We start from the raw sequence: 12,805 nt of genomic DNA, 5'->3' as shown, positions 1-12,805 counted from the left end.
TGCTTCACTACAAATTTCTTGTTTCTTTTCACAGCACTGCATAACATAAACTGGAAACCGCTTGTATATAACAGATTGAAAAAAAAGTGCATAAGCCAGCGGGGAACCAGCTTATGCATAACGATGTATAAACTACAAAACCTAATCGGTTATTCATTCCATTTTGGTGATTCATACTGACGCATGTGTTTTGTTTTAGCTTAAGATCCTTCAAACATTAATATGATGGAAACATTTAACTGTACTTTAATAAAGGATGGAACTGTTTTACTTTCAAAATCATATTCTAGTGATATCTATTAAGTAAATATTTCTGCACACCCTCACTGTATTTATTTTTGATTTACGTATGCTTTTTTTACTTTCGGTTACAACTTTCGTTATTTTGTGATTTTGACTTATTTAAACACTCGTGAAATGTTCTAGAATCATTAACAAGCATTTTCAACTTCTACCTGATGGTCAAAAACGGGTTTTCCATGAAAATACCACAAACTATCACATACAATTTGATATTACCAGAGTTTCAAAAGACGTTTCCCACCAGTTACAAAACATTTTTTTCCTGAATTCTCGTGGCGAGAAGAGGGTGCGGACTATGTACAAGTGTGAACTATACAAAGCAGATTACTTTATTTTATACTACAAACTGCTCAGAGTCTGAAAAGACCATATTTTGTGCTCAACCAGTAAGTTCAAGCACAGATTTTACTTGACAAGACTCGACATAATCTCGACAGTACCTAACTGTACTTGACTCTGGTCTAGACTTTTGGTTTTCCCCTTTGAATGGTTTTACACTAGTAATTTTTGGGGCCCTTTATAGCTTGCTGTTCGGTTTGAGCCAATGCTCCGTGTTGAAGGCCGTACCGTGACCTATAATGGTTTACTTTTATAAATTGTTACTTGGATGGAGAGTTGTCTCATTGGCACTCATACCACACTTTCCTATATCTATTTACTTAATAAGTCGGATTAAGTACTTGATAATCTTGGTATAGTCTGAATATGGTCTTGACAAATGCTTGGCCAGTCTCGAAAAGTCTCTACTCTGTCTTTACCAGTCTCGACCAGTTTTGACCTTTGAATTTAGTCTCGACTGGTCTTGACTCGGTCTAAACCAGCTCATGTATGTCAAGTATATATTGATCTTACAAAATACCAGGTTATTTGGTAGTTTGGTTTATTGCTATTTAATTTAAGGATTTAATTAATAGGTTAAAAAAGCTAGAATTTTCAGTTCTGACTAAATTCAGAAAGTCACCTTTAAAAATTTCTAAAACTTTTTTAAATCAACTTGTATTTTCATAGAGTTTTATGAAAATCCAACTTGATTTGAAAAAGATATAGAAATTCTTAAAGGTGACTATCTGAATTTAGTCTGAACTGAAAATTCTAGCTTTTCTTATACCTATTAATTAAATCCTTTAACTTGACAGCAATCACCCAAATTACCAAATAACCTTGCATTTAGTAAGATCAATATATAATTGAGATAGCTGTAGATTTTTATGAAAATCCAAGTTGATTTGAAAAAGTTATGAATTTTATCTGAGTTTAGTCTGAACTGAAAATTTTAGCTTTTTTTTACCTATTAGTTTAATCCTTAAATTTAACAGCAATATCCCAAACTCCCAAATAACCTGAAATTTTGTAAGATCAATATATAATTGACATATCTGTAGAGTTTTATGAAAATCCCACAATTGATATGAAAAATTTATAGAAATTTTTAAAGGTGACTATCTGAATTTAGTCCGAACTGAAAATTCTAGCTTTTTTTTTACCTATTAATTAAATCCTTAAATTTGACAGCAATAAACCAAACTATCAAATAACCTGATATTTTGTGAGAACAATATATAATTGAAACAGCTGAAGAGTTTTATGAAAATCTAAGTTTATTTGAAAAAGTTATGAAGTTTATCTGAATTTAGTCTGAACTGAAAATTCTACCTTTTTTTTACCTATTAATCAAATCCTCAAATTTGACAGCAATAAACTACTAAATTACCTGGCATTTTTTAAGATCAATATATAATTGACATAGATGGGCTGATTCAGACCAGTCAACGCCAGTTGAGACTAAATTTAAAAGTCAAGACTGGTCAAGACTGAGTTGAGACTGGTCAAGCATTGGTCGAGACTGGTTGAGCGTTTGTCGAGACCATATTCAGACTATACCAAGATTATCAATTACTCAATCAAACTTATTAAGTAAAGTCTAGACCAGAGTCAAGTACAATTAAGTACAGTTAAGTACCGTCGAGATTATGTCGAGTCTTGTCAGGTCAAATCTGTGCTCGACCTTACTGGTTGAGCACAAATTATAGTCTTTTCAGACTCTAAGCAGTTTGTAGGTTTTGTTTATGCAGTTTATTAAGTAAATTCATTTGAAAATAAATCTATGGGAATTCTATCCAATCGTTGATGGTGAATGGAGGAGAAAATTTTTCAAAATTGCATGTTGGACTTCCTTGCAAATAACCAAAAAGAAGGTATAAATTTAAGTTATGACCAGATATATAATTGTTTTCTGTATATTAACATGAAAGTTTTTACCAGTATGAAATAACATTTGTTATCTGTACAACATGAAATGTATTACTAGTGAGAAATAACATTTGTAACCTGTATAACATGAAATTTGTTACTAGTATGAAATAACATTTGTAACCTGTATAACATGAAACAAATTACCTGTATAATATAACAGCGACTTGTTTGTTCCAACAATAATATAACTTCTGTCTGTTGATGACAGCTACAGCAATAATCACTAATGGACAAATAACTAAGAAAAATACCAGTAATCCAATCATCAAACTGTTCACCTCTGAAAATAAACACAAATACTATGTTAACATTTGTCAAATTGAATACACCATATATACTTTTTTTTCAAGCCTATCAAACTAGTTCAATGAAAAAAGAAAAAAAAATCTATAAGGGATATACTTATAAAAGGATTTCATGGTAGACATTAATGGTATAAAATTTAAAGACCCAATCTCATAGCAAATAAGCATCATTATTAAGAAGCCCAATTTTACTATTTTGAGAAAAGACTGAGGACATTATTCTTAAACAGTAGAAAATGAAAATTGATTTCTAAGAAATAGTAATTAAGAGTAACTGAAAATTTCACTTGTCCTGTATTTCATGACAGGTAGTAATGTTGCAATGATATTCTCCAAAGTATTCATCCAGAAACAATTTTGAGATAATCCCAGGGAAATAACTTTGAAATGATAATTGATGCAATAGTCAATGAAAATGGAACTTGACAATCAAAATTATACAAAAAAAATCAGTGGTTTTCTTTTGTTACTGTATATCATATTTGTTTTTTGTTAATTGGTTTTTTAAAATAAATTAGGCTGTTAGTTTTACATTTGTCTTGTGAGGGCCTTTTAAAGCATGTTATGCGTTATAGGTTTTGATCATTGTTGGAGCCAATACTGTAGTTGCTATCTTTTACATCATTTGGTCTCTGGTGGAAAGCTGTCTCATTGGCAATCATACTATGTATTTTCATGGAAATGTTTTAAAGCAGTTTCTATGACATTGTAGTGTAGCTACCTATATTATGAAATCATAAATCCTAAACTAACATTTTTTTAGTTTACTACCTCAATCATAAAACAGATAAACGGAAATATTACTGAAAACTAAATTGTAAATTTTAGTGTAAACAAGCATTCTGTGAGTATTGCATGGCAATACATAGTCCCCTACCGGTTACAAATTCATTGTAATGGAACGAAATTCTAACTTGATCTATAACTTGTCATGGTGTAAACTACATAAAAATATCAAGTCAAAATCTTCAAGCATGACGTAAAAAACTGGTGAAAACTGATTATTTAAGTGAATTTTCTATTTCCAAAGACCATAACTCTGCACAAAATTATCAGACTGGAACAAAATTCCAACTTGATCTGTAACTTGTCATGATAAAACTATATACTAATTATCAAATCAATATCTTCAAGAATGACAAACAAACCTACCACTAAATTCTTCAAACAATTTACCAAAGAAAAGGAAAAAAATCCAAAATGTCATTTTAAAAAATGAGTTATTTCCCTTTGAACAGAAATCTACTAATTAATAAGCTTAAGTATTTCATCAAAAAATTAATTCTAGGGAAAGGGCTTTAACTGAACAAAGAGAAAAGCTAAAATGTGAAAATTGAACTTGACCTGTAACTTGTCATGATAAATCAATAACCAAATATCAAATCAATATCTTCAAGCACAAAGAAAAAAAGTCTGGAAAACTGATTTGCCGGACTGACAGACAGACAGACGGAGTACAAACCTAAAGTCTCCTTCGACTTCGTCAGTAGTGGACTAATAAGGTATTTAGGGCTGTTAAATAAAAAAAAACATAGGACCAAGGGAAGGCACTTCAGAACTTCAAATATTGGTGAGTGTAAAATATTTTTTGTACCATAAAATTGTTAGTAAAATTCAAAAAATGCATCTACAGGTGGTAACCTCATTTTCAAAGTGCCTACCTTGGGTGCCATGTATGTTTTAATAGAGCTGTCATTATCACATCTTGTTCTTTTGTCAATATATTCAAGAATTTTTTTTTATTTTTGACTTCTGTGGGGATGAAAGGGTTGTAAATAAAAGAAGCTTAATGACTAAAATTACCCCAAAAAATTATGTTATTTTCTTTTACTAAAACCTAATTCTTAACCTATGTAATAAATTAGAAAAAGTATATATACTTTTATATTAAAAAAGAAAAACTATGACACAACAATCAAGATTGAAAAAGAGAAAAATGTCATTTTCTTTTATAAAGAAATCGTCCATGACAGTTGAAATATAACTAATACATTCACATGTGATACATACTGATTTTGTATGGTTCTATCCAATGAAAGCATATGGATAAAATTAAAAAGGTAAGAAACAAAACTGTGAATTAAATTTATTAGAATACTGTAATATGAATTCAGGAGATGTTTGGTAAATATCCATAAGTAATAAACTAGGCAATATGATAAACTAAATAAGGCATTTAAGGGTCATTAGTAAGCTGCAAATGCAGCCATATCATTGGGCGAGCTAAAAATAACCTTGTTGATTAAAAAATTCATAAATAGAAAAGATAACTAGATCAATGCATATTTTAATAAAGCGGAGGAGGTATGATTGATTCTCATTATCCTTTGTCTCTTGTTCATGATATCTATCCTACTTTTCAAATTTATACAATAAGTATACTTGACAATTTCATTTGGATTTTGAGATGTTACCTAGTTTCATAATGTATTAAAGTTGAGTTTGGTTTTGGTGGATTCAACATTTATCATATAGTTAAACATGTATACTATGCTGTAGGTCAATCCAAAGTCTATTTATTATCGGCTAAATATTTTTTATAATCTGAATATCCTCCTGTTTTTTAATAGTCTGGGAAACTTAAATGTGAGGTTCCAAAAAGAAGTTATTTTGTATTAAAAGTAATATCACATATTGCTATGTAAAATTTGTAGTATTTTGGACACTTTAATAAAACTAGAGGCTCTAAAGAGCCTGTGTCGCTCACCTTGGTCTATGTGCATATTAAACAAAGGACACAGATGGATTCATGACAAAATTGTGTTTTGGTGATGGTGATGTGTTTGTTTATCTAACTTTACTGAACATTCTTGATGCTTACAATTATCTTTATCTATAATGAACTTGGCCCAGTAGTTTCAGTGGAAATTATTTTGTAAAAATTTACAAAATTTATGAAAATTGTTAATAAAATGCTCCGCTGGGCACAGCTTGATACGACCGCAGAGGTCGAACCCTGAACAGTTTGGGCAAGTATGGACACAACATTCAAGCTTGATACAGCACTGAATTTGGATTGTGATTAAATATTTGACACAGCATAGGTTTCTGACACAGAATGAATGTGGTCTAAGAACTTAAAAAATTTTAATTTGCCTATTCAAACCATATCATTATTATTTGCTTTTATATATAAATCAGAAATAACCAATTTAAAATGGAAAATTTTTAAGAAAAAAAAGGGAAAAAAAATCCCCCCTCAAATTTTTTGAACCCCCTTATGATTCATTACCCCCAAACTCAATCCCAGCCTTCCCTTTGTGTTACAATGTATGGTGCCTTGCAGTACAATTTCAGAGAGATCTGTACACTTGAACACAAGTTATTGTCTGGAAACTAGAAAAATGCTTGTTTTTTTGCCCCTTTTTGGCCCCAAATTCCTAAACGTTTTGGGCAATTACCCCCAAACTCAAACCCAGCTTTCCCTTTGTCATATGGAACCTTGTTGTACAATTTCATAAAGATCCATACACTTACACACAAGTTATTGTCCTGAAACTAGAAAAATGCTTGTTTTTTTGCCCCTTTTTGGCCCCTTATTCCTTAACGTTTTGGGCAATTACCCTAAAACTCAATTCCAGCTTTCCCTTTGTGATATGGAACCTTGTAGTACAATTTCAGAAAGATCCATACACTCACACACAAGTTATTGTCATGAAACTAGAAAAATGCTAATTTTTTGCCCCTTTTTTGGCCCCCAATTCATAAAATTTTGAGGCAATTACCCCCAAAATCAATCCCAGCATTCCCTTTGTGATATGGAACCTTGTGGTACAATGTCAGAGAGATCCATACACTAACACTTAAGTTATGTCTTGAAGTTACAAAAATGCTTGTTTTTGGCCCCTTTTTGGCCCCTAATTCCTTAACTGTTGGTACCATAACCCCCAAAATCAATCCCAACCTTCCTTTTGTGGTATTGAACCTTGTGATAAAATTTCATAGAGATCCATTCACTTAAACTAAAGTTAGAGTGCGAAAACCAATGTGTTTTTTTGGACGACGCCGGAAGACGACAACGACGCCTATGTCATACCAATATTGACCACAAAAATTATTTTGCGGTCGTATAAAAATTGATTATAAAGGGCAATAACTCCTTAAGGGGTCAATTAACCATTTTGGTCATGTTGACTTATTTGTAGGTCTTACTTTGCTGTACATTATTGCTGTTTACAGTTTATCACTATCTATAATAATATTCAAGATAATAACCAAAAGCTGAAAAAATTTCTAAAAATTACCAATTCAGGGGCAGCAACCCAACAATGGGTTTCCTGAATTGTCTGAAAATTTAAGGACAGATAGATCTTGACCAAATGAACAATTTTGTTTTGAAAGATTTGCTCGAAATGCTTTGGGTTTAGATATATGAGCCAAAAACTGCATTTTACCCTATGTACTATTATTAGCCATGTCCGCCATCTTGATTCGCGGGCAGGGTCATCAGACACAATTTTTAAACTACATACCCTAATGATGATTGTTTACAACTTTGGTTAAATTCATCTTAGTAGTTTCAGAGGAGAAGATTTTTGTAAAAGATAACAAAAATTTACGAAAAATTGTTAAAAATTTACTATAAAAGGGCAATAACTCCTTAAGGGGTCAACTGACCATTTTGGTCATGTTGACTTATTTGTAGAACTTACTTTGCTGAACATTATTGCTGTTTACAGTTTATCACTATCTATAATAATATTCAAGATAATAACCAAATACGGCAAAATTTCCTTAAAATTACTAATTCAAGGGCAGCAACCTAACAACGGGTTGTCCGATTCATCTGAAAATTTAGAGGCAGATAGATCTTGACTTGATAAACATTTTTACCCCCATGTCAGATTTGCTCTCAATGCTTTGGGTTCAGAGATATAAGCCAAAATCTACATTTTACCCCTATGTTCTATTTTTAGCCATGGCGGCCATCTTGGTTGGTTGGCCGGGTCACCCGACACATTTTATAAACTAGATACCCTAATGATGATTGTGGCCAAGTTTGGTTGAATTTGGCCCAGTAGTTTCAGAGGAGATTTTTGTAAAAGTTTACGGACAACGGACGATGGACGACGGACGCCAAGTGATGAGAAAAGCTCACTTGGCCCTTTGGGCCAGGTGAGCTAAAAAACACATAAAAATCTTAGGGCCAATCTAAGCCCTTTGTGAACTTTAATCCTACTATAACATCAACTATCAATTTAATTTCATCAACACAAAAATCCTAAACAGCAAAGAAGTTAGGATATTACAAAGGACTACCATTGACCAGGTTCATGACTGGAGACAGCCAAATGAAAAAGTATTGAGGTTAGACTTGTTTTTTTACTTTTCATGTTGAAGTTTATCTTCTAGCAGATAGTCTTAAGAGTTGCATTTCAGATAAATAAAACAATTTGTTCTACACTTAAAGATAGATAGAATAAGTGGTGAGCCAGTAAGAGTTATTAAAAGGAGGGAATTTTGAAAGTTTTTAATTTGTAACCTTACATCCTGTCTTAATAGTTGTTAAAATAGTATTGTATATTGCCTACCAAAAAATAAATACTGGTAAGTAAAATCAATTTGCTTTACAACCTAACACAATAGGACTACTAAATATTAGAAAACAGTTACTGGGTTAATAAATGCTTCTCTGTTAAGACTATGATATTCATTATAAAACTCATTTTAAATTTCTATCTTAAATCAAGTTTAAGCCTCCTTCACCTCATATAACCAAAGCTGTGCCAAACCAACAATTTGACAAATTAGTGTTATAAAGAATGTTTAATACATCATTTCAAATAGTTCACCATAAGATACTGTATCTGTAAACCTGATATGAACATATTTAGTATAAAGTGAGATAATTACTTTGTATTTTGACTGGTCCACTGTGTAAACTACCACCATGGCCTGGCTCATCACAGTATGGTGGAGCAAAGCCCTCATTACAATGACACTGTCCCATTGTATTACAAACCTGCAAAAACCAGATAAAAAATTGATTGCAAAGTTAAAATACTACATATCAACCAAATATTTCAGCAAGTAAATCTGCTGAATAATAGTATAAACTTTTAATAAACTGTTGACATAGAGTTATGTCTCGCCTATATAGATATAAAAAGATGTGGTATGAGTGCCAATGAGACAAATCTCCATACAAGTCACAATTTGTAAAAATAAACCATTATAGGTCAAAGTACGGCCTTCAACACGGAGCCTTGGCTCACACCAAACAGCAAGCTATAAAGGGCCCCAAAAATGACTAGTGTAAAACCTTTCAAACAGGAAAACCAACAGTCTAATCTCTATATAAAAAACGAGAAAAGAGAAACACTTATATGTCATTTTGATAGTAAAATGCAACTGCTGAAATTAAAATGTCAATACTTTAATATGAAAACTTTGCAAAATTCAAAGTCAATGAACCATGACTGAAGATGCAGGGCCAAATAACATCTGTGGAATTTAAAAATGCCAATGCTTATACAACTGCATATCAAATACTATTATCATTAGTGGTTCCTGGTAATTGACCTTAACACAAAATTTAACATAAAAACTATGCACAAATTTCGAAGTCAATAAAATGTACAAATGTTATTACAACTGCATACCAAATATCATAGACTAACCAAAAGTTTCATTTGCTAAATTTACAAGTCAATAGACCATGACTGACAGTTCAAATAATCTCCATGGTAATGAAATGTGCCAATGCTAATAAATCTGCATACGAAACATCATTGACCTTCAACATGTGGTTGACCTAATCATAAACTTTAACATGTCAACTATAAAGCAAAAGTTTAAAGTCAATAGACCATGACTGAAGGAGCAGAGCCAAATAATCTCCATGGAAATGAGGTTTGTCAATGCTAATACAATTGCATATCAAATACTATTGACATTCCACGTGTAGTTCCCCTTTAACTGATCTAATTCCAAACTTATACCTTGTTGACACCGCGAGAAACAGCACTACTTAGTCTAACTACTAGTATTTCAACTTCATCAAGGCAAGACACAAAACTGCCAATAACAGCAATGAAGACTAATTGTAGGTCTCAGTGAAAATACTATTTTAATCGTACATTTACTTATTTTTTTAAATTCTGATCATTTCATTGAATTTGAAAAACAAAACTTCCAATTTTGATAGCTTGTACAGTGTGTATGAAAGGCAGTTATTACAATTATTAAAATGTATCCTCTGTTTTTTTTTTCTCAACCAGTAACGTTGAACAATTCCCTAGGTATTTCTGACATTACCCCCAAAATATGTTCTAATACTTGTCAGAGGTTAATATAATTGCCATGAGTAAACAAGAGTTCAAACACATGCATTTTGATGCCATTATTGCATACTTACTCCATTACCATGACAATTTGGACAGGTTGGTGTGCTTACTAAACTCAAAGGAACACATTTCTTCTTCAAACAAATCTGTAATAAAACCATTCTTCATTATCAGTTTTCAAGGCTAAATTATGATGTATGTTTTGTTTGCTTGGTTCAAGGCCAATCATTTGCTCCAGAATATACAGTCTACCCAGTTTATTGTATTTAAGTCATTAGAAACTGTACAGGTCACAATGTTAAATTTCTTTCTGTAATTTTTAAACAAGTGAAATGTCATTTCAATTTTGGGCACAATGTGAAAACTTTTCATCACTATGTCTGTAAAAAAATGAAAAATATATAATAATTTTACATCACATTGTGATATTTTCAAAGAAATTGTAGTTTTTTTTTAAGTAACATTTATGTTGACTTCCAAAAGCAAAACCTATGCACATAAGATTAGTGTAAAAAATAACCTGTCATCAATAAAGATAAACCAAGAATATATCAAAGATACAATGGCATTATACCAACCTTCCAAATGATAGGCCTTTTAATTATTTCAATGAGACCAAGCTTTTGGGACTTAAAATAACAAACCTTATGATCACCACATTTAGACCCATCTGGAACTTGTCCAGGATCAGGCATATCTAAACCAACATCCATGATGGCTGATCGACAAACATATTTTTTATCTCCCTTGGTGAGAAAGGTAGCAGGGGTTGCATGCGATATCTGTTCACTCCAAAACATCAACTTCTCATTTAGATGTACACAGTGTAATAAACCACAGTCAACATCCCTGTCAAAACAATAAAATATCACACTGTGGATTCACTTTAAATTTGTGGGGTACAAATTTTTCGTGGACCTCATGGGTATTGGTAAACCCTGAATTTAAATGTTCAAAGAAGTATAAATTTTCTTTAGACTTGTAAGCAAAATTTGGAAAAGCCCTGATTTAAAATATCCAGGAAGACACTATTTTTCTTCATTCCACGAAATTGGTACCCATAAAAATAAATGAATCAACAGTAATACTTATTATTTGAAAATACTCCAAAATATCAACATATGTATTGTTGAGCACCATCTTATATAACTATATCAAGCCTCAACTATTTATAGCAGATGAATGTATTGTGGAGCACCATCTTGTATAACTATATCAAGCCTCAACTATTTATTGCAGATTAATGTCACAATTCATTGAAGAAAAATGAGAATTTTTTTTTAACTACAGAGTTCAAAATGTCATTTCTAACATACATAGCAGTGGTTTAGTAGGTTGTAAAGAGTCAATATCTACCAAGTTGTATCAGTTTATACTTACTCCTTGTCACACCTTTCATATCTCCTAGTTATCCAGTTATAACCACAGTTACCATACTTGCTACCATTGATATTTAACATTTTAAAACAGATTGGATCTGATACTCTTCCTGTAGACCCCCATAACAGTTTACATTGACCTGTAGGTGTTGTACAAGTTCCATTGTAACAGTATGACTAAAAATAAAAATAACAACTTGAACTCTGAGCTATTTATTGCTCACAAATGATATCCTTACTTAAAGTATTTGGTTAACAGGAAGTTGACAAACAATGAATGTGAAAACGCTTCCCATGGTATAGCAAGCCACTGTACAGGAAGCTAGATTCCTAATTTCAGAAAACCTTGATTTGAAGTTTCAGAAGAAAATGGAAGAAAATTTCATACATGCCATGACCAATTTGGGTAAGAAGTTGATAAGCAGTGAAACTGAAAATACATCACACAGTAAAGCATGAATACGTGAAGTTTGAAACTAAATTTCAGGAAGCCAGGCTTTCAGCTAGGATTTTGAGGGCTTTAGTCACTTTTGCGCGAGATGAAAATCAACCTTTTTTGGGGTAAAAGCAATGGACCAAAGATATGTATAACTAGCTATACATCTTTGAAGAACTTATGCATGCTCAGGCAGTTATTGCATAATTTGATAGATGTGGTGCTTAAATATGAAGATTATAATAAGATCTAATAAGGATCCGGATTTCTAGTTTACAATTTCACTTCGATTATTTTCAGGGGACATTCCTGATCAACAAAAGTTGGGTTTCTTTTTTTTTTAAACCAGGAATCACCTTGTAAAAAAGGTTAAATCGATATTTGGAATTCATTTCTATAAACTTGGAACCAAGGATTTGTACAAATCAATATTGGAATGACTGTATATTGTAAATTAATCAAGAATAGATCATGATTACTTTCGATTTTTAAATGAAATGAAAACGGGAAGTGACAGGAGGATGATAAATTCAGAATGAATCTGGATTCATATACGCATTGGTTCGTTTTTAACAAAAGGCAGGAAATTATCATATTTCTAAATCAAGTTGCTTAGTAAGAAATATATTTGTCTCCTTCGTTTATTTTTATACTAAATGATTTCGTATTTTATGTTTTAATGTCTAATTTATAAGAATACTTTCCTGCATGCGCAGTACATAGTAAAGGAAGCACCTGTTTGACTTGTGGAAATATTTCTGAACGTTTTGAATAAAGTTCTTTCTCTTTAATCGAAATTGTTGAAAGTTTTTGAAGAAAAGTTATATAAAATATGACGAAAAC

The 12,805-nt window shown here is 31.7% G+C and overlaps 1 protein-coding gene across 1 annotated transcript in view; it reads right to left on the bottom strand.

Moving 5' to 3' along the window:
- LOC127733116 (disintegrin and metalloproteinase domain-containing protein 12-like) overlaps positions 1-12,805 on the bottom strand; it is a 75,815-nt gene that overhangs the window by 5,275 nt on the left and 57,735 nt on the right. Inside the window, exons 16-20 of the mRNA XM_052242411.1 lie at positions 11,528-11,703; positions 10,792-10,996; positions 10,219-10,293; positions 8,715-8,823; positions 2,701-2,836 (exon numbers count right to left, since the gene is read on the bottom strand). Coding sequence (XP_052098371.1) covers positions 2,701-2,836; positions 8,715-8,823; positions 10,219-10,293; positions 10,792-10,996; positions 11,528-11,703 — 701 coding nt within the window. The remainder of the gene's footprint in view (positions 1-2,700; positions 2,837-8,714; positions 8,824-10,218; positions 10,294-10,791; positions 10,997-11,527; positions 11,704-12,805) is intronic.

This window comes from Mytilus californianus, unplaced genomic scaffold, assembly GCF_021869535.1.
Source record: "Mytilus californianus isolate M0D057914Y unplaced genomic scaffold, xbMytCali1.0.p SCAF_3, whole genome shotgun sequence".
Lineage (NCBI taxonomy): Eukaryota > Metazoa > Mollusca > Bivalvia > Mytilida > Mytilidae > Mytilus > Mytilus californianus.
This window is presented reverse-complemented; position numbering and strand designations above follow the sequence as displayed.